This window comes from Haliotis rubra, unplaced genomic scaffold (genome assembly GCF_003918875.1).
Source record: "Haliotis rubra isolate DU_JTF1 unplaced genomic scaffold, ASM391887v1 Scf402, whole genome shotgun sequence".
NCBI lineage: Eukaryota > Metazoa > Mollusca > Gastropoda > Lepetellida > Haliotidae > Haliotis > Haliotis rubra.
In genome coordinates this window covers 872964-893267 of record NW_025767083.1, presented here as the reverse complement: position 1 = coordinate 893267, position 20304 = coordinate 872964, and the positions used below count along the sequence as shown (strand labels likewise).

The window sequence follows — 20304 nt, the reverse complement described above, 5'->3', positions numbered from 1 at the left end:
ATCCCAATGTTAGTCGCCTACGGCAATCTTGGGGTTTGGAAAACCAAGTCAATTTCCTGTGGATCACAATGTAAAACATGCATTTATTCCATACTTTACATAGCCTTGACAAAATATTTGGTTACTGTGAAATACTGCTGCCAGGGAAGGTTGGTGAGTGCCTTATGTGGAACTCTGCCTTGAAGAGTATATCCGTGAAAGTCAAAGATGCTTAAGAACTCCCGAATCTTGTCATATTTCTATACTTTGTCTTTGGTGGCATGAAAAGTAATTTGATGATTGGGTGTTCTGTAACTTTTTGTGAGTATTATTTCTGAGCATGATGACAACAGTGAGGCTATGACTTATGCAAAGTTGTCGATGAATGTTAGAGGACATTATGTGAATTTGTGAATCAAATACATTAAACCGTGGCTGTATTTGTTGAACCAGTGAAGATCCGTGTTACAATTGGTCCTCAATAACCCATGCTTGTCGTAAGAGGCGACTGACGGGATCGGGTGGTAAGGCTCGCCGACTTGGTTGACACATGTCATTGTATCTGGAAGATGGCTGACTGTAGCGTTAACCAACCAACCAGCCAACCAACTGTATTTGTTGCACCGCTGCAGTATTGGGTCAGGTGTGTGTGTGAAACGACATCGTGGGCGCTGAAGGACGGTTCGCAGATCAGAGACAGTGTGAAGATAAGGCTGGAATGTCGTGGAGGTAAGAACAACATCTCAGACCTCTGCATATTACAAATAATAACATGGTTTCTATGATGTTTAACATAAATACCTACATGATATGAACAGAGTGTGACCATTTCTCGTAGAACCTAATCCTTGTTCAAGTCAAAAAGTGCTGTCCATCAGAATCTTGCGTTATTTCAAAATATGTCCAGAAGAGCGCCGTTTACAATGAATGAACTCGTGGCGTTTTGGCAGTTAAGAGATAAGCCTACCATGTTTGAGATTTGATGTAATCCCACTGTAGCTTCTATACCTTCTGATGTTCCCCACTAAAGCAATCGGATTCAAATTAAACAAAATAGGTCATATTATCTACTGGTCCACAGTGGGATTACAACTTCAAAACACAGATAGATTTATCTCCAATCTACCGTGAAGATACGACTAGTTCAAATTAACTATGCAAAAAAAGAAGTTTCTTAAACAATCCCAAAGATATATGTTTAAAATTAATCGCAACCTTTCGCTTGCACATTTTCACTGGTCGGTCATTTCTTGGAAACTGAGTTTTGAATTTTGTCATATCGTTTGTCAGAAAGTGGCCGCAGTGCGGAGAGTTTTGTGGTTTCTAGAATTGTGACGTGTTGTACTCTTTTAGCGAACACTTTGTGTCAATTCTGATTGCAGCGATCCATTCATAGTTTGCATTTTTGGCGAGACTGATTATTCTCCAGCTTTTCTGTGTGTTTATTATCACGATAATGGAAACGATTCTGCTTTCGTGTTTCATACCCTCGAACAATATTGCTGTTATCATCATTTTAGTGGACAGCATTTCGTTGTAGTTGGCCTCGTAGCCGAGGCCAAGCCCCAGGCAAGGTAACAGCAAGCTTCATAATTCAACGTCTTTTGGCATGACACTGCAGGAAAGTGAACCACCAACCTGGCCCTCCAGTACATCCAATATACCACCGACGGTCCTCATGACAAATATATGAACATGATTATGTCTACGGCATGGGCGTCTTTCTGTCAGTTTCAGGTCACTGCGCTTTATTGTTTACTAATATGCCAAACATACTTATAAGGAGAGAATGATTGTTTGACAGCTATTCAGAATCGAAGAATACGAAGAATATTTGTGAAAACGAAATAGAATGTTTTGTCTTCTTTTCAGGATAAATATGATCACAATCTTGTCCATGTTATGGACGCTGCAAGGGGTGTGGTGTGACACGCCCCTCACATTCACGTCGTCATGGCCAACCGGACACAAAGGGAAACTCTGTGTCCCCGTGAATAAGGAACTACACGACTGGCGGATACATATCGTGTTTAGTGACCCTGTGTCGAAATTGGATGTAAGTGTTTCATGCATCCTTCATCGTTCTCTCTCTCTTATACAGACAAGCACAAACACGCCCACAGACACACACGCACGCAGACACACATACAGGCATACACACACACACACACGCGCGCGCGCACGCACACACACACACACACACATACGCGCGCGCACACACACAGAGACACACAGAAAACCCTGCACCAATTTTTCATGTGTGACTGGTCTGATGTAATACAGTCACAATCTTCTCAATAACCTAACCTTCCGCGATCAGATGTCGGCTCAACATCTACATAGATCAGATACCAGCAATGTTTATTACTTTTAATGTTTATCATAAGCGTTGTGAGACATTCTGATTGGAAACAGTCGTTTGTAAAACAGCCAAATAAGGCTTTCACAGTTATGTTCAGTTTTACTAAATGTTCCCGTTCCAGGTGTTCGAAGCGGAAGTTGTTTCATCGCTAAACAAAGACACGGAATACATCATCAAGAACGAGGTCTGGAACGGCGCCGAACATCCGGGCGACCAGATATGTGAAGAGTTTATTGCGCACACAGACAGCACTGTTGCCAGTCTTTCTGGACGTGCATTCCTGGAAGGAACAGGGGGAGGTGTTTCTGGTCAAACCTTGCCTCCTGGCGTCTCGGGAACAAGACCCTCACTGACATTACCACCTGCATCTGGAACAGGTACGAAACATGCATCGGTCCCATTATCAGATATGGTTGATAATCAACCTGACTGAATTATGTATCTCGGCAGCAGTATCATTCAGGGATAGCGTAGCCTCGGTCTAGGGAAGAGTGAGTGAATTAGTTTTAACGCCGCTTTTAGCAATATTCCAGCAATATCACGGCCAGAAATATTCCAGAAATGGGCTTCACACATTATACCCATGTGGGGAATCGAACCCGGGTCTGGGCGTGACGAGCGAACGCCTTAACCACTAGGCTACCCCAACACCCCACATAGAAGAGATGCGCGTATACTGTGTCAGAGATATCGCATACAAGCCATGCATTCATTCTGGAAGATTTGTCATCTTGTTAAATAAACCATGATCTAGTTTACAACTTATAAAGCGAGTGAGTGAGTGAGTTTAGTTTTACGCCGCACCCAGCAATAATCCAGCTATATGGTGGCGGTCTGTAACTAATCCAATCTCGACCAGACAATCCAGTGATCAACAGCAGGAGCATCGATCTACGCAATTGGGAACAGATGACAGTCAGCGAGCCTGGCCAGCCTGACCACCGCCTCTTACGACAAACATGGGTTACTGAAAATTACCCTGATCTTCACGGGTTACTTATATAGCCACCGGTGTCAGTCAACAATCCCAGCAACAATATTATATTATATACTGGTACTCACAAGAAATTAATTTTTTTAAGAATACATTTTTCTATTTTACATCAGTTACTCTGTCATGCCGAGAGAATTGTGTGATCTTTAACTTCTCTTGGTTAGTTTATATCAGTTTGGAAGTACATAATAGTCTCAATAAGGCAGGGACAGTAACTGAACATGGCTATGCATCGCGTAGATCGTAGACATAGGACTACCTTAATTCCTTTGATTTGAATGAAAGACTGTTTTCTGTTTGAATACATGTCTAATAAGCTAATTTTAATATACAGAAAACCAAACATTTCAGATCATACGGGAGGTGGAACTGCCAAATACGACTACGAGAAAGTTTTAGGATTGTCCATTCTATTTTATGACGCGCAACGATCTGGTAAACTGCCGGCAAATAACCCCATATCCTGGCGCGGAGACTCTTCCTTGACTGACAGAGGTGAAGACGGTGAAGGACCTGACCGGGGGCTGGTATGATGGTAAGTTGTGGGTCGGTCATTGTTTACAGAGTGACTTTTAATGGATGGATAGATGGGTGGATGTTGAAACAACCTTCATGATATCACTACTAATGTGTTCCAGCGGGTGATTTAATGAAGGACAACTTTCCTATGGCTTCGGCAACTACCATATTATCCTGGGGTTTCCTGAAATGGTCGGACGCTTACAAGAAGGCTGGACAAGAAGATAATATGTACGACATGATTAAGACGCCGCTGGACTATTTTCTGAAATGTTGGAATCCGACCAAGAAGGAATACTACGTGCAGGTGGCAATGAATTTTTCTGTAATCTAACTACTAGTACAAGTTCAGTTTGTGTTCGTCTCATTACATTAAAGGTCCTAGTATGTATACAAATGTAATCCAGTACAATATTAAATCATCAAAGCAATCAAGAAATGACAGTCTTAATATTATAATGACATACATGTCAAGGAGCGGCATTTTACGTTTCTAAAAAAATGAATACCATAGCTACTTACACCATCAATATGGAGACTTTTTGTGACAGATTGGAGAGGGCAGCCTTGACAGCAGTTATTGGGGAAGACCCGAGGACATGCCACCAAATCAGAAGGCTTTCAAAGTAACCGCCGCAGCACCCGGAAGTGACGCAGCTGGGATCACTGCTGCTGCCCTTGCAGCTGGTTCAATGCTATTCCTCTCCAAAGGTTGAGTTGTTTTCTGTTCTTATCATCATCATCATCATCATCATCATCATCATAAAACATTTATATAGCCCCAGTTCCATTCCAAAAGTACTGCTAAGTAGTGGTCTCTGAACAACTCGAGAATGAAAAGTTAACACTGTCACTGTATGTTTTCTTAAAAGTTATGTCTTCAGTTATAGATTTTAAAATCTTCAGATTGTTAATTGTCCTTAACTCCAATGGAGTTGACTACTCAATTAAAACCCCTCAGTGGTTAAAGCGACTATTGTATATTGGAACATCTGAGATGGAAGTAACTGTAAAATAGTTAACAAGCATCATACACTCTAGCACTATAAAAAACTGCCATCAAAGATATAATATGTATTCATCACTAACTCGAGTAGCTGTTATCTGGTTCCACACCTGATACAGATCCAAAGTACTCGACGACATTGCTGGATGCAGCTGTATCCTTGTACAACTTCGCTAAAACCTACAAAGGTATCTACAGCAAGAGTATTGCTCCCGCTGCAGCGGGCTACCCGTGAGTGACATGTTTACTCTGGTCGCTAGTTACCATTTACATCACTTCCACTATAATAATGGAGAAATAATAACCATACTTCCAGAAGGACTGGGGTGGTGGGGCAGCCTAATGGTTAAAGAGTCTGTTCGTCACGCTGAAGAACCGGGTTCGATTCCCTACATGGGTACAGTGTGTGAAGCCAATTTCTGGTGTCACCCGCCATGATATGGCTGGAATATTGCTACAAGCGGCGTAAAAGCATATTCTAGATTAGAGTGACTTCTTCGAACTAAAACAGGTTACGGTTGATAATACTTTCTCTACAATGTTGCCCAATGACCTGTATTGTGTTAGGATGACATGTTAAAATGCACTCTCAGAATGCCCAGTTACTTCTTGGCTCAGGACAAAAACCCTAACAATTCAGCGATGTCATCTAAACGGTTTTCAAGCACTGTATAATATTCATAACCTTGAGTTCTGTAACAATATCCATGTTGTCCGTTGTATTAGAGGATAAGCAGTTTGGTTATCCATGCCCTCCTGTCGCTAATATATTGACTGGGACCCTCATTAGTATTCACGAAGAGAAAAGTAAATACTTGCAACATAGTTGTACGTCACCGAGGTAAGGGGCGGTCGAGTAGCCTAGTGGTTAAAGCGTTAGCTCGTCACGCTGAGGACCCGGGTTCGATTCCCCACATGTGTACAATGTGTGAAGCCCATTTCTGGTGTCCCTGCCGTGATATGGTTGGAATATTGCCATACTCACTCACTCATCTATGTAAACTTGGTATGAAGAAAACAGGCAGACGGGCATGCACGCACACATGCACACACTTACGGACGACACGAAGGTTTCCCAGTGAGTTAAATGTGAGTTACATCATAAATAGTAATCTTTTCTCCACAAACTAAAAGTCTCATCTTAAGACATCTGGCGTGCTCTGTAGGTCCAGTGGCTACAACGACGAACTCTGTGTGGCGGCTAGTTTGCTGTACAAAGCAACGAAGAAAGACAGCTATCTCGTTGATGCCAAGGGTTTCCATGTTGCCAGCACCTCCTGGGCACTGTCCTGGGATGATGCAATTGTGGAATGTCAGGTAACTACTAATTCTACCATGACTTCAGTAAATACTGGATTGGGCTTGGCTCATTAGAGTCATTCAGAGGTATATAATCACGTTAAATACATCTGATTTTCCAACACAGTATGTATTTTTATAAATATCTTAATAACGTGGTTCTGGCAGAATGAAGATAAACATATTGTGTTGGAAAATCATATACAAATGCATATAACGAAATCATAATTACTAATAATACGTTGTAATACTGACAATGGACAGTATAGAGTAATGAAACGGTCATTTATAATAGGGCAGAGTTTAGTTTTATGCTGCATTGAGCAATATTCCAGCTATATGGCGGCGGTCTGTAAATAATCGAGTCTGGACCAGACAGTCCAGTGATCATCAGCATGAGCATCGATCTACGCAATTGGGAACCGATGACATGTGTCAACTAAGTCAAGGAGCCTCACCACCCGATCCCGTTAGTCGCTTCTTACGACACGCATGGGTTGCTGAAGACCAATTCTGAGGGGTCTAAAGAATAGGACAGTCGCTTGGGAGAATCATATATACAATGCCCATATCTTGGGGGAACCTAGAAAATGTATTGTATGATGAAGTATATTAAGGCGTTTAGGATACCGATGTCTGAAGGTCATATTTAGAAATTCAATAGAAACTAAAATGGATTGATACGATACCGATTTCTGTTCAACCCATGCCCAGCTCATGTTGTACGAGCTGACGAATGACGCCAGCTACAAGACTGAGGTGGAGTCCTTCCTGACGAGCTGGAGACCCGGGGGTACTGTGACCTATTCCCCGTGCGGTCTGGCGTTCAGGAGCAAGTGGGGGTCTCTCAGATATGACGGTAAATATTATAAAAGAAAAACATAATAATTCGAGGGTATATTGAAATATATACTGCTGTAGGCAGTACGACGTGTACAAGTTTACGCTTTCGGTAAAACTTCCGCCCGTAACCCCAGACCAAAGCTTTGAAAAATTCATAATCCCTGGTCGGAATGTTTGAAGTCTCACGCAGGATTATTTTAAGGATGGGGCAAAGTAACCCTAACCATGGGGATATTTGAAGGAGGGGTTAGGGAAGAACAGTTCAGGAAATGTTTTTGTACCTCTGGTATGTTTCGCCATTAGATATGGCACCCATAAAGTTGGTATGTCGTACCCTGCCTGCAGACGAAGTTTATTATCGTATGAATCCCGTGTTACACGTGAGAGTGATTATAACATGATGACGTACACGTGTTTTCTTCAAGCAAACGCTGTTTTTGTTGCCCTGGCTGCCGCTGAAGACGGAATCCATCCACTTGAGAACCGACAGTGGGCTTTGAGTCAAATTAATTACATGCTTGGTGACAACAAACAAGACATGAGCTTTGTTATCGGATTTGGGACCAAGTATCCCTTACAGCCTCATCACCGAGCGAGGTACTTGTTAGTATGTACTCTACTAGGATGTGTCATGTCAGCACATAATGTTTGCGGGGCGGTGGGGTAGCCCAGTGGTTAAAGCGTTTGCTCGTCACGCCGAAGACCCGGGTTCGATTCTCCATATGGGTACAATGTGTGAAACCCATTTCTGGTGTCCGCCGCCGTGATATTGCTGGAATATTGCCAAAAAGCGACGTAAAACTAAACTCACTCACTCACTCATAATGTTTGTTTTCTTTGTTTTAACCTGTATGAGCACGTTTCAAGGTTTTGCTGGTCCATTTAGATGAGAGGTGGGTCCCATGATATTCATTATGAGACTGTGATTTCTTTAGCTCTTGCCCTGATCCACCTGCCACATGTGATTGGAACGCATTCAACGCTCCGGGTCCTAATCCCCATGTCCTGAAGGGGGGGCTGGTTGGAGGCCCGCTTGGTAATGACTCTTACGTAGACAAGAGGGGCGACTACGTCCAGAATGAGGTTGCTGTTGACTACAACGCCGGGTTCCAGTCTGCAATTGCAGGTAGACAACGCAAAATGCTTTTCATTGATTTATGATAATGATTTCTATGACTATTTAACTTAAACATGTGTATACAGATTAGAGATATCTGCAATCTATATGCTCATGCCAATAATTTTAGGTTATCAACCCCGCAATTGTGAGTGGGTGAGCCTATAAAATTGAAGGGCATCAGTATATTTAGAAGATATACTGACACATGCACAACTGTTTGTGGGACTGAGTGGGTGAGTGGGTGAGACTGTTTGGGTGGGACTGAGTGGGTGAGTGGGTGGACTGTGGGTGAGTGGGTGGGTGGGACTGTTTGGGTTAGTCGCCCAGCACAGTAAACATTGATCCGATTATTTCGAGTCTGTGCCAAGCGGACTGAGCCATTCAGAGGTTGGTCAAATTGAGTCACCAGTTCGCCCCAGAACGACTCAAGCCTTTCTGTTGAATGAGGCATAAAGCATCACTCCATTGATGTCCAGAGCTTCATTCACGCTCACTGATAATACATGCTTTTAAAGGAACCAAAATAATTAATTTGAAAATTGCTATGTTTCCAACAGGATATTTCCAAATGGAATGCTAAGGTGTATTTTCATATGATTAACCTGTTAAGTTTTCATTAATTTTGAATGTTGCCGAGTGCAGTTTTACAAAGCAGACAGCAATATCCCAACTGTATCACGCCCTGGGAACAATAAACTCACAATTCTCACACGACATATAATTAATCACTTGAACAGACTCTCTCCTCCTTAATATAGGTTCATAGTTCTGATTTGACCACACACGTGCGGCTTCCTGCAGCTGGCAATTTGTTAATTTTATTTCGTCTGTAGATGAGCTACAAATGTAGTGTAAGAGGGTGTGTAGTTAACGCTACATTCGATGAAGGTCACCCCTCATGAGACATATCACAAGCATGTATGACAATGATTGTGTGTATGCTATATAATCCAATATAGTAGAACATGTATTTTTGCCATGTTTGAATCTTGTCACAGGCCTCATCCACTTGACGCTGAGCGGAGATCTACCGCCAGCTCCAACTGCCAAATGCTGACGATTCCTTTACGGATTTTAATTAATTATGTAAGTCCTTTACTAACATAATGTATGGTAAGGAATAAAGACTCAAGTTGATCGTGTTTCTAGTGTTTTTACGTGGCCTATACTTGCTGTAGAACTGAGCAAGCAGACCCTGTATGGAGTTTTAATACAAAGGGATGATTAATGGATCTGGATCCCGATCCACAAAACGATCGCAGCGCTACGACATTCGCAAGCCTATGATAACCTATAGGGGTACGACAGGTCGTAACGTTACGAACGCTTTGCGGATCGGGACTCTGGTGTCATAGTACTGCGTGGTTCTCTGGTCCTTATGTCAAGGTCATGTTAAAGAAGAGCTTGAAGGTGAAGGTTTTGTGTAAGCTATCATGAGTGAAAATTGCAGGTGTATCAAAAGCTCGCGTGGGTCATCAGATCTTCGTGATACAAGGTATTCACGACACCGTCACAAACACATTCAAAGACAGATGAATTATTTCCCTGAAGGAATACAGGAACATTTGGTACAAGTTAAAAGAAGAAGTTGCATCAAAGTTTCAAAGTCGTCAAAGTTGGAAACGCCCTCCACATTTCTTCCACAAAACGTCATCTGAACTATGACAATGGAGTATCAAAGGTAACTGACCTTCAAGTACATGACATGTCCCCTATTAAGTTTCATCCAATCCCTTTCATGTTTAATGTACTGAATGTACCGCGTGCGTAAAACATAACAAACAGAATAGTAGCGGAGTACTGTTTATTTCTGCCATTGCTAGACACTTTGCAAGTCCATACTTGACCTGTTCAACAGAGAACGTGTCATAAATGATCATATTTGATGAAGGTCATCAATGGCCATGGCATATATAGTAAATTGCAAGGACATTTTGACATAAAAACAATATGTTAACAAACTCACTATGAATTGCATCTATCGGTAAAATGACCAGGTTTGGGTTTTGAGTTTGATGCCGTCGACCATGCTGTTACTGGGATATTGATGTTACTGTCATACTGCCACACTCACTCACACATCACATACCTTGTTCAACATCCGGGACACGCGCTAGCGTAGAGGGACAGGATCTCACACAGGTTGTTGTCGATGAGGATGGTGCATATTCGATTCTCTGCAGTACATTGTCAAATAGATAACGATGTCCAAAATATTTTCGCTGTGTGAGAAAATCTCTTGGTTGATTTTCTGTGCATTCCCATTCGTTATAATGAAACATAAACGCAGTTAAACATTTTACACTGCATCATTCGCAACAAAATCACAAAAATTCATTTTTACTTGTGCAAGTATTATATAAACAGTACTTAGTATGAAATGATATTTGATGATGTAATATAATAAGTTGTACGAATCTATCGGTTCTTTAAGAAATCATTAGTACTTAAATATCAAACATAGATACGTTTCAATGTGTCTCTTGGTTGCACTACCTGCTTCACATGTACACGTGTCCGAGTTCAGCGTCTCATTGTCCGCGCATGTGACGTCACACGGACTATCAGTTGTACTAGTGCCAGTGTCACCTGTGGAAGTCACATAGAAGTCACCCGTCGTGATCAGCATTTACTGCAAGGTCACCCGGGATCGACTGATGTTTCCATCGTGCATGGGAATAAACAGGTGACTGTTTGTAATTCTGACTGATGTTTAAATACAGGTTCGTCACTTCGATCCGCTGCTTGTTAAATACATGCATCTTAATGTCTGTCTAATGTCTGAATCATAATCTGTGTTTAAGGTAGCGTTGTAATTTAAGCCATATGTATCAGTTACGGTGGATCACAGACGTAAGGGACAGAGTTGGAGAACTAGAAATTACGCACAAGATTTAAAACTGCATTCTGTAAAACACGTGCTGTTCAAACTGAAAACAAATTTCACTATCTATTCCAATGTCCTGTTTACAGTTTAAATTAATTCCTAAAATTAGTTGATAGTGTAGACAATAATCACAGAGATAGACTTGCGAGGATGTTCCGATATTTGGATATTATCCTCCTTTAGTACTTAGCAAATATCACAGACGCTGTCAATCGTGTTGGATATACTGCAGTTATTAGTTTTAAACCATATTTGTAATCAAGCGTGCGTGGGTCTGAGGCTAAAGTACCACCTCCAATGCATATGAAGATCCAGATGTGCGTTAAAGCGGGGTATTTTTCAAGTTAATTACATTCTTAGCAAGTTTGATTCAAATTATTCAAACTCTATAAAGTCCACCAATTCATTACTCTGGTCATGTGTACATCCCCGGTGGACCCAGCCTTGTTTCTATGAAGAGATAGTTGCAGTACGAGTATGTTAACCCAGTGTCAATTGTGTACAAGTGATTGCTTTCAGCAGGGATTTATTGTGGACGTTTTGTGATTGAAATATGGGAGGTACGATCGTCTTAAGGTGCTGGTACCGCTTTGTAGAACACACCCCAGGCAGACATTACAGATATATCCCACGACACCTGCTGGATCATGAAGCTAAAATTATAAACAAACGTCAACTGTCACTCACACTGGCCGCATGTCTGTGGACAGAGCAGATCTCTGACTCCTTCGAACGCACAGTACCTGTCGAGGTCAGCAGTTATCACGGGGCATATGTAAAAGTCGGCGGACGAACATTTGTCTGAGAATAGAGTTTGAATACATTCACCATAACATGTCTCTTATGCTTTAAGATGTTTGCTCACTTCAATCTGTTACTATTAACATTGGACATCCTTAGTAGCTGTACATGTTACATGCACGGACCTACATCCACGTGTAAGGGAGTATTTGCACAACTGACCAAAGCGTTTCAGGAGGAATTCCCCAGGAACATAGCCGTAGTAGTTTCGGTCTGTAGCAAGGAGGTGTAGAGCAGTACGGCTTTATGTCAGCAGAGAGGCTACGTTTCATCCATATAAGAATCAAATTAAGTTAAATATTCACAATATTAATTGTTGAGTACAGCTTTTCAAAGTTAGACAATAGGTTCCGGTTTTTAAAGACTGACACCAGTGTGTATATGAGGCTTACCACAACGCCCACAGGAAGCTGGGCACAGCTGGATACCCATGAGAGGGTTGTCACACAGGGCAGCGTATACTGGGTTGTTGGCCAGTACTGGACAGAAGGGCTGGTCTCTAACGGCACAGTTCGCTAGCAGATATGAATCACAGCATCATCAGTCCAAATATTTTAACATAGCTCCTTTTAATACCTGATGTACAGGTGTAATAATGAGTGTTTCAAGGGCATGTGAACTATTCTTTGTTTTAGATATTAGTCCGTTGGTAAATATAATCCACCAGTGACTTCAAGACAGTTGGGTAATGAAATATACGATTAGGCACAAACTGGATTAAAAGTAATGGGTATGTTGCACCTACCGTTGACAGGGACACAGGTACAAGTTGTATCATCGGGAATCTCGTCATCTCCACACGTGAGGTCACACGATCCACCTGGGCCTGGTGCGGGTGTAGTGTCTGGATCTACATTGGTAGATACTCAACTAGTGTATGTCCTTCAATAATGTATATGTACAACTGATACACGTGCTAGAACAATGTGTATGTATGTGAACATCCCATATCAACATCCACGTCAACATCCCGTATCAACATCCACGTCAACATCCCATATCAACATCCACGTCAACATCCAATATCAACATCCACGTCAACATCCCATATCAACATCCACGTCAACATCCCATATCAACATCAACATCCATATCGTCAACATCATATCATCCGCATCATCACATCCCGTATCAACATCAATCATCCAACATATCAACATCCCATATCCATCGTCAACATCCCATATCAACATCCACGTCAGCATCATATCATCCCATATCAATCCCATCAACATCCACGTCAACATCCCATATCAACATCCACGTCAACATCCCATATCAACATCCACGTCAACATCCCATATCAACATCCACGTCAACATCCCATATCAACATCCACGTCAGCATCATATCCGTCCGTCAACATCCATATCAACATCCCATATCAGCATCCATATCAACATCAACATCCACGTCAACATCCCAACATCCCTGTCAACATCCCATATCAACATCCACGTCAACATCCCATATCAACATCCACGTCAACATCCCGTATCAACATCCACGTCAACATCCATATCAACATCCACGTCATCCACGTCAACATCCACGTCATATCAATATCAATCATCACGTCAGCATCCATATCAACATCCACGTCAACATCCCATATCAACATCCACGTCAACATCCCATATCAACATCCACGTCAACATCCCATATCAACATCCACGTCAACATCCCATATCAACATCCACGTCAACATCCCATATCAACATCCCATATCAACATCCACGTCAACATCCCATATCAACATCCACGTCAACATCCCGTATCAACATCCACGTCAACATCCCATATCAACATCCGTCAACATCCCATATCATCCACGTCAACATCCATATCAACATCCACTCCCATATCAACATCCACGTCAAATATCATCCCCCATATCAACATCCAGGTCAACATCCACGTCAACATCTACGTCAACATCCATATCAACATCCACGTCAACATCCCATATCAACATCGATACAGCAACATCCCATATCAACATCCACGTCAACATCCCATATCAACATCCACGTCAACATCCCATATCAACATCCACGTCAACATCCACGTCAACATCCCAAAAGATCCCACTGCAACCGTATATTCCGACAATGTCATTATCCAAGTTGTGTTAATGTTGTAATCCCCGACCATGCTTTACGAATCTACAGATGTACGTACCGCAGGTTCCACAAGCTGTGGGGCACAGTGTTTCGCCAACCAACGGCTCGTTACACAAAGCTGAGAACGCTGGACTGGTGAACACCTGGCAGATCTGTAGCTCGGGGAGGGTACATCTATCCACATCTAGACATCGGGGAGCAACAAATCATGTTGGTTGTCGTTCAGATAAGGCTCTTGTTAGACATTAAAACCACGGCACGCATAGCATTACATATATATCACTGTCCAGTCATATTTGCAGTATTTGATAAATTTTAATGTACAACTAAATGTGTCAATACGCCCCTGCAAATATATGAGTGGAAGTCCTCCATCGGAGCCATGCATGGGCGCGTATCTTAGCGCTACGACTACCGTAAGTCTGAACGTAAGTATCGGAGTTAAAATCACCTTAGCGCTAAGACTATAGTGAGTCTGAATGTGAATATAGGAGCTAAAATCACCTTAGCGCTGTGACTATCGTGAGCCTGAATCTGAAGATGGGAGCTATGATCACCTTAGCGCTGTGACTATCGTGAGCCTGAATCTGAAGATGGGAGCAGCGACCTTAGCGCTGTGACTATCATGAGCCTGAATCTGAAGATGGGAGCAGCGATCTTAGCGCTGTGACTATCGTGAGCCTGAATGTGAAGATGGGAGCAGCGACCTTAGCACTGTGACTACCGTGAGCCTGAATCGGAAGATAGCTAGCAACGAACAATAGCTATATACACGAACAATTAGCTATAACGAGACCTAGGTATTCCAGATCCTAATCCTGTACAAACGAACCCTATATATACGAGCAGATAGCATATTGACGAAGAGTAGATATATATTCGAACAGCAGCTATATACACGAACAGAAAGTGGAAAAGTAACATTAAGCATATAAACAAACAAAATGGTTAGTAACAATGGGCATATAACCCAACAGTATTCATACAAACAAACAATAGGCCTATATACGAACAGAATGCATGTAATCGAACAGTAGACTTATAAGAATAGTAGTTGTTTTAATGAACAGTAGCTGTATCAGCGAACAGTAGGGATATGGACGGGCAATAGGTTTATAAACGAATACTAGGCTTATACCCTAAAACGGAAGGCTTAAAAACCAAGTCAGCGAGCCTGACCACCCGATTCCGTTAGTCGCCTTTTACGACAAGCATGGGTTACTGAAGATCAATTCTAATCAGGTTCTTCACCGGTCAAAAGGCCAATAAACGAACAATGGGCATATATAAACGAACAGACGGCTGTGCATTCATCACTTGCATTCTTGAAACCCGCTGGACAATGAGACCAAGTGACCTTGAGAGTGATTTCTGGACTTGTAGGTCTGTGTCAAGGTAGACCATACACTTACCTCCGCATTCTCCACATGAGACGGGGCAGAGGTCTGCTATCACTTCTACTGGACACAGCTCGGCCGGTATCAGGACGCACAGGTCGCTTTCTCCACTTTCACATACTGAAACATGAATCAAATATAGATACTATTAGTAATTTAAAAGTCCGTCACTCGAGGTAAAGATATTATAGTTTGTGAATATAATATTGATATGTATAATACATGTAGCTAGTTTTTCTCTCATGTACAGGCAAAGTGGATAGTTGAACGAAAATTAAGACGAGGTCACATGTACTCAGTGATGTGCACGTCCACCTTTGGACTAATGACATGCTTCAACCGTCCAGTTATTTCAATCAATTCGATCACATTTCACATTTCAAGATACGATCACAAACACCTCTGCTGTACAGAGCTCTCATTTCCCAACGGCGACCCACTTCTGAAGCTCCCTGGCTATGAATACCAATGCTGAGTGGTGATTATACTGACAACATGTCCAGTAGTTTATATTGCCTCCAAGAATGGTACGAGCACGGATGACGTTCTTGTGTGGCATACATATTGAAATATAATCGCATTTTCGACACGGGTTCTTCGTGTAGGGGGGCGTTGGGGTAGCCTAGTGGTTAAAGCGTTGGCTCGTCACGCCGAAGACCCGGGTTCGATTCCCCACATGGGTATAATGTGTGAAGCCAATTTCTGGTGTCCCCCTCCGTGATATGGCTGGAATATTGCTAAAAGTGGCGTAAAAACCAAACCCACTCACTCACTCTTCGTGTAAGACCTGAAGTCTGAATACATACATCCTTGATGGAAGCCAAGCCGGCTTACCAACTACTTCCATACTTACAGGGAGAAGGAGCTTCTGTGGTTGCACAGAGAGTGGGCGAAATCCAGTAACATGTGGAACAAAACAACAAAGCGAGGATTTCCTGGCACGTCATTTTCTTCTGAATTACATACACGTGTTCACAGCTTCGTATGAAATGTGCACATATGCTATTGTGTTTCTTTTGTGGAGATATACGTAAACTAATGTGTACTTTACACGTGTATTTGTTCAATGATAGTGTAAGGTATTGATACAGGTGATATTTCAGATGTAGAATATTGACAAGGAAGAAAGCTGGTTCATCGCAACAGATTATGTTAACTGACAGATAACTGTATCAGACATATGCCTCTTTTGTAAATTCATTCAATTAACACAGTTTTAATTAGTAAAGATAATGCGTGTATAAGGCTAAGGCAAAACAAATTCCATGGAGATAAGTCAATATGCAATAATTTTGATTTCTGTAAGGAATTTAAAAGTAAAGTTTTCAGCAACTTTTCAGTGAATTCCTTGAGGAATTCCTTCACACTCTTCTTTCAGTAAACAAACAAAGACAAAGTGAACGCCAGACCATACCATCATCCAAGTAATCACTTTGACACATGCGCTCTCTATATATTTATTGTCGCTTTGCGAGGATGCCTTCAAACATTCATTTCCACATTGCTGGAACATATTAGGATATAGACCGCAGTACAAATCAGACTGTCACATTCGACAGTGAGATTCGCAGATCATTTGTCACCAATGGGTTCTTCTGCCATTCTTGGTACCGGGTACTTGTGGGTTTCATTCAGGTTTGAACTTGAGGATTTTCAGTTCTCACTCTTCTACGAAGGAAACACCAAGGGTGTTCATTTGGGGTCACACCAGGATTTGTCATATATTTCGGAATCAGATTTTGAACGTGCTCATATGTGAATACATGATGACATTGTTGTGGATCCATTGGTGCGATCAACTTCGCCTCCATCTGTTTATCCAGTTGTGAAAGTAGATTTGTATTGTAGGTGCTTCCTATACATAATATTCATGCTTACATTGATGATTTCTGAAAACAATTACTTGTGGCTTCACCAGTAGCCCCAGTGGAGAGAACAGGACGTAGGTGGGAGAAATGTTTTTGAGGTCATTTATGCAGAAAAATTGCAGGTTGTATTCTTACTATAAAGGATAAAATAATGAACCATTTTCGTCTGACAACGATCCTGACTCTCAGGATTCAAAACACATAAACTGCACCTGACTGATTTGAAACATTCCTTTTGTGATGTTTTGTAAGGATAGTGTTATGAGACGTTGCTTTAGCGATGGCTCCTTGACCTCCACATTCAGACGATTGAAAGGAAAGGTTCTGTACGCACAACGTCTTATGACTTGATGAATTGTAGCAAATAATTTTAAATAGATGAAGCCATAATCAAGTTTTCCTGTTTCTGATCCCATCCGCACAGACTGACGAAAGAACACTGATGAACAATAGGAGGACTACTTCACTTCGAGGCATATATCAACATCTACAGCCTCTGGTGCATACATCTCGCGGCTGTTTAATACAACCAGTCTATTAAAATGTCTTATAAAAATCAATAATAACACTGACCTACATTTAATGCGTCACTGATTATAAAACCCGGAAATGGGATACAATTAAACGTATCCGACTAATTACTTTATTAAAAAGAACTTACTGCGACAGAATATTTGATCAAACGGTTATTGTATGTTCTGAACCTTGAACCAAATTACAGGACATGTCTCAGCATTGTTGACAATACTCTCGCAGACAGTCAGCTGATTCAATATGTCATTTGTATGTTTGACTCTCTTGACACCGACGACACGTGCCAGACGGTGTACAGAAGGAGATGAGTTGACGTCAGACTCCCTTCTTCATCAACATTGTCAGAGGCATCTGTGCAGGGTAATTCCACAAGTGTTGCTATGTCAACAACAATGATCAATTATGGGAAATATATGACTACATTTGCTGAAACAGTAACTAATACTCAACACCAGGTTTGGAACGAATTATGTACACGTTTTGATATCGTTTCCCGAAAGTCACTTAAACAGTTTGGTCTTGATGGTGTTTCTATTTTTGTTCTAATTTGGTTTTACTTGACATTATGTTATATGTTGGTTTTACTTGACATTATGTTCTAGTTTGGTTTTACTTGACATTATGTTCTAGTTTGGTTTTACTTGACATTATGTTTTAGTTTGGTTTTATTTTGGTTTTAACACTTGACATTATGTTCTAGTTTTTATTTTTATGTTCTAGTTTGGTTTTACTTGACATTATGTTCTAGTTTGGTTTTACTTGACATTATGTTCTAGTTTGGTTTTACTTGACATTATGTTCTAGTTTGGTTTTACTTGACATTATGTTCTAGTTTGGTTTTACTTGACATTATGTTCTAGTTTGGTTTTACTTGACATTATGTTGCGGTAAATACAGACAGTACGCGTGTGTTTTCCATTCCTTTACAAAAGGGTACAATATCATGACTGATTACATACTGGCAGAGAAAACCCGTGAAGATCCGCGTCAGAATGGATCTCCAGCAACCCGTGTTTGTAGCAAGGAGCAACTAACAGGATCGGGTGTCGGGTTCGCTGCCTTGGTTGACGTTGATGTATGCCATCGCTTCCCAAAAGGCCATGGATGCTCGTGATTTTAATCATTGGACTGTCTGGTACAAATACATAAATCACTAATTGACATCGCTATAAATGAAACCCTTCGTCATTAAAACTACTCATTTCGATCTTTAATTGACTTAAATCGACCTTTTTGACAACAGTGCACAATTCTCACCCGCGAACGAAATTTCAACCAATCAGAACGGCGCGTCTCTGTGACATCATATGAGGAATAGATATGAGGGCCGGTGCAGAATTCATGTACATTTCAGGGGGTAAATTATCTTGTTTGCAGGTTTGTAAAAAACCTGAAGTCGTGACAATTGTTGTGAAAAATGAAAGCAATATGTTCTCACAATCTACTGCCATTCAATTTTGTCTCCTGCTTTGCCTAGTTTCCGAGTTACAACTTGTTTTCATAGACGCGTCTGTCAAAATCGCTTGGTGCTGCTATGCCATATTTGACCAGCCTCGCTCATCACGGTTACGGTTAATTTCTTCAACCTAAACAGTGCGACATTAAGAAGGGTGGATGCCCATCAGATGCAGTTATTTGAAAATATCCCCGGTAGTTCTTGTCTGATTGTAATAAAGTATCAAAGCAGCGTGGGCTTTTTCAGGTTTTCTAATGCTTGGATGGTATAATGACTGATCCAAATTGATCCCATTTCTGTGGTTTATTTTACCTCGATATTTTATCATGTCATGTAAAAATATGACGTCTATTACGTATGATATTAAAAATTGACATTTGATTTATTTGAATCCGTAAACTAAACAACCCGACTTTGCCATTCTTAGAAGAATCTGAAAATAGGTACATACAGTTTTAGCATACATGTATTTCTTATGCAACAATGAAGTTCTGTTTGTATTCTCAAAATCGGCCCATAAGTTTTCACATGCAATTAAAATTGCATGCAATACAGCAATTAATACTCCCTAGTGGTAACCGTGTTAGGTGGTATAAACCTACACATGTTATTTGTCATCATTCACTTGATGGTCAGTTAATGAAATTGTAGCAGGTATAATTAGTGGTAACACCACTTAGATTACCCGACAAAGGTTCCCTTTTGGCATTTCTTGTGTCTGGAGTAAATATTCAACATTATAAACATCGATCAAAGGATTAACCGATAACACGCTGATTGATTAATTACTTTTATCTTGCACAGCGGATTTGTCAAAAGGTAATGTTTATGTATGTAGATTTACTAATCTATACTGAATACACTCTGTCATTTCTGTGTCTGTGTAAAAAACAACGTCCTTCTTTCAAAGGATTAACCGCCAATACATTGATTGATTGCTCATCATTGGCTAACTAAATTACTTTTTTTAAACAATGGCGGACATTATGCAATTAGTTGCCAGGTGTGCTATCTTGGGTGACCAATGAGACTATACACCAGTGTGAAATGCCTGAAACGATATATCACTTTTTCGTATATTAGACTGTTAAAAGACACATCACTTGGAACAGCTGC

The 20304-nt window shown here is 41.1% G+C and overlaps 2 protein-coding genes across 2 annotated transcripts; one reads left to right on the top strand and one right to left on the bottom strand.

Annotated features, from left to right (window-relative positions):
• Positions 1-584: 584 nt before the first annotated feature.
• On the top strand, positions 585-9264 carry LOC124287630 (endoglucanase E-4-like). The gene is given in 13 exon segments (XM_046724127.1): positions 585-708; positions 1852-2035; positions 2463-2718; positions 3687-3841; positions 3843-3870; positions 3974-4161; positions 4406-4565; positions 4980-5091; positions 6027-6177; positions 6874-7018; positions 7428-7599; positions 7938-8128; positions 9121-9264. Coding segments are annotated over 13 exon segments (1812 nt in total). The 5' UTR covers positions 585-697; the 3' UTR covers positions 9180-9264.
• A 648-nt stretch (positions 9265-9912) lies between these two features.
• Positions 9913-16293, bottom strand: LOC124287600. The gene is made up of 9 exons (XM_046724085.1): positions 16184-16293; positions 15346-15450; positions 13992-14117; positions 12556-12660; positions 12203-12325; positions 11697-11810; positions 10619-10711; positions 10212-10302; positions 9913-9969 (listed from the first exon to the last, which is right to left on the bottom strand). The coding sequence occupies exons 1-8, from the start codon at positions 16275-16277 to the stop codon at positions 10217-10219; spliced, it is 846 nt and encodes a 281-aa protein (XP_046580041.1). The 5' UTR covers positions 16278-16293; the 3' UTR covers positions 9913-9969; positions 10212-10216.
• Between the last annotated feature and the right edge of the window lie 4011 nt (positions 16294-20304).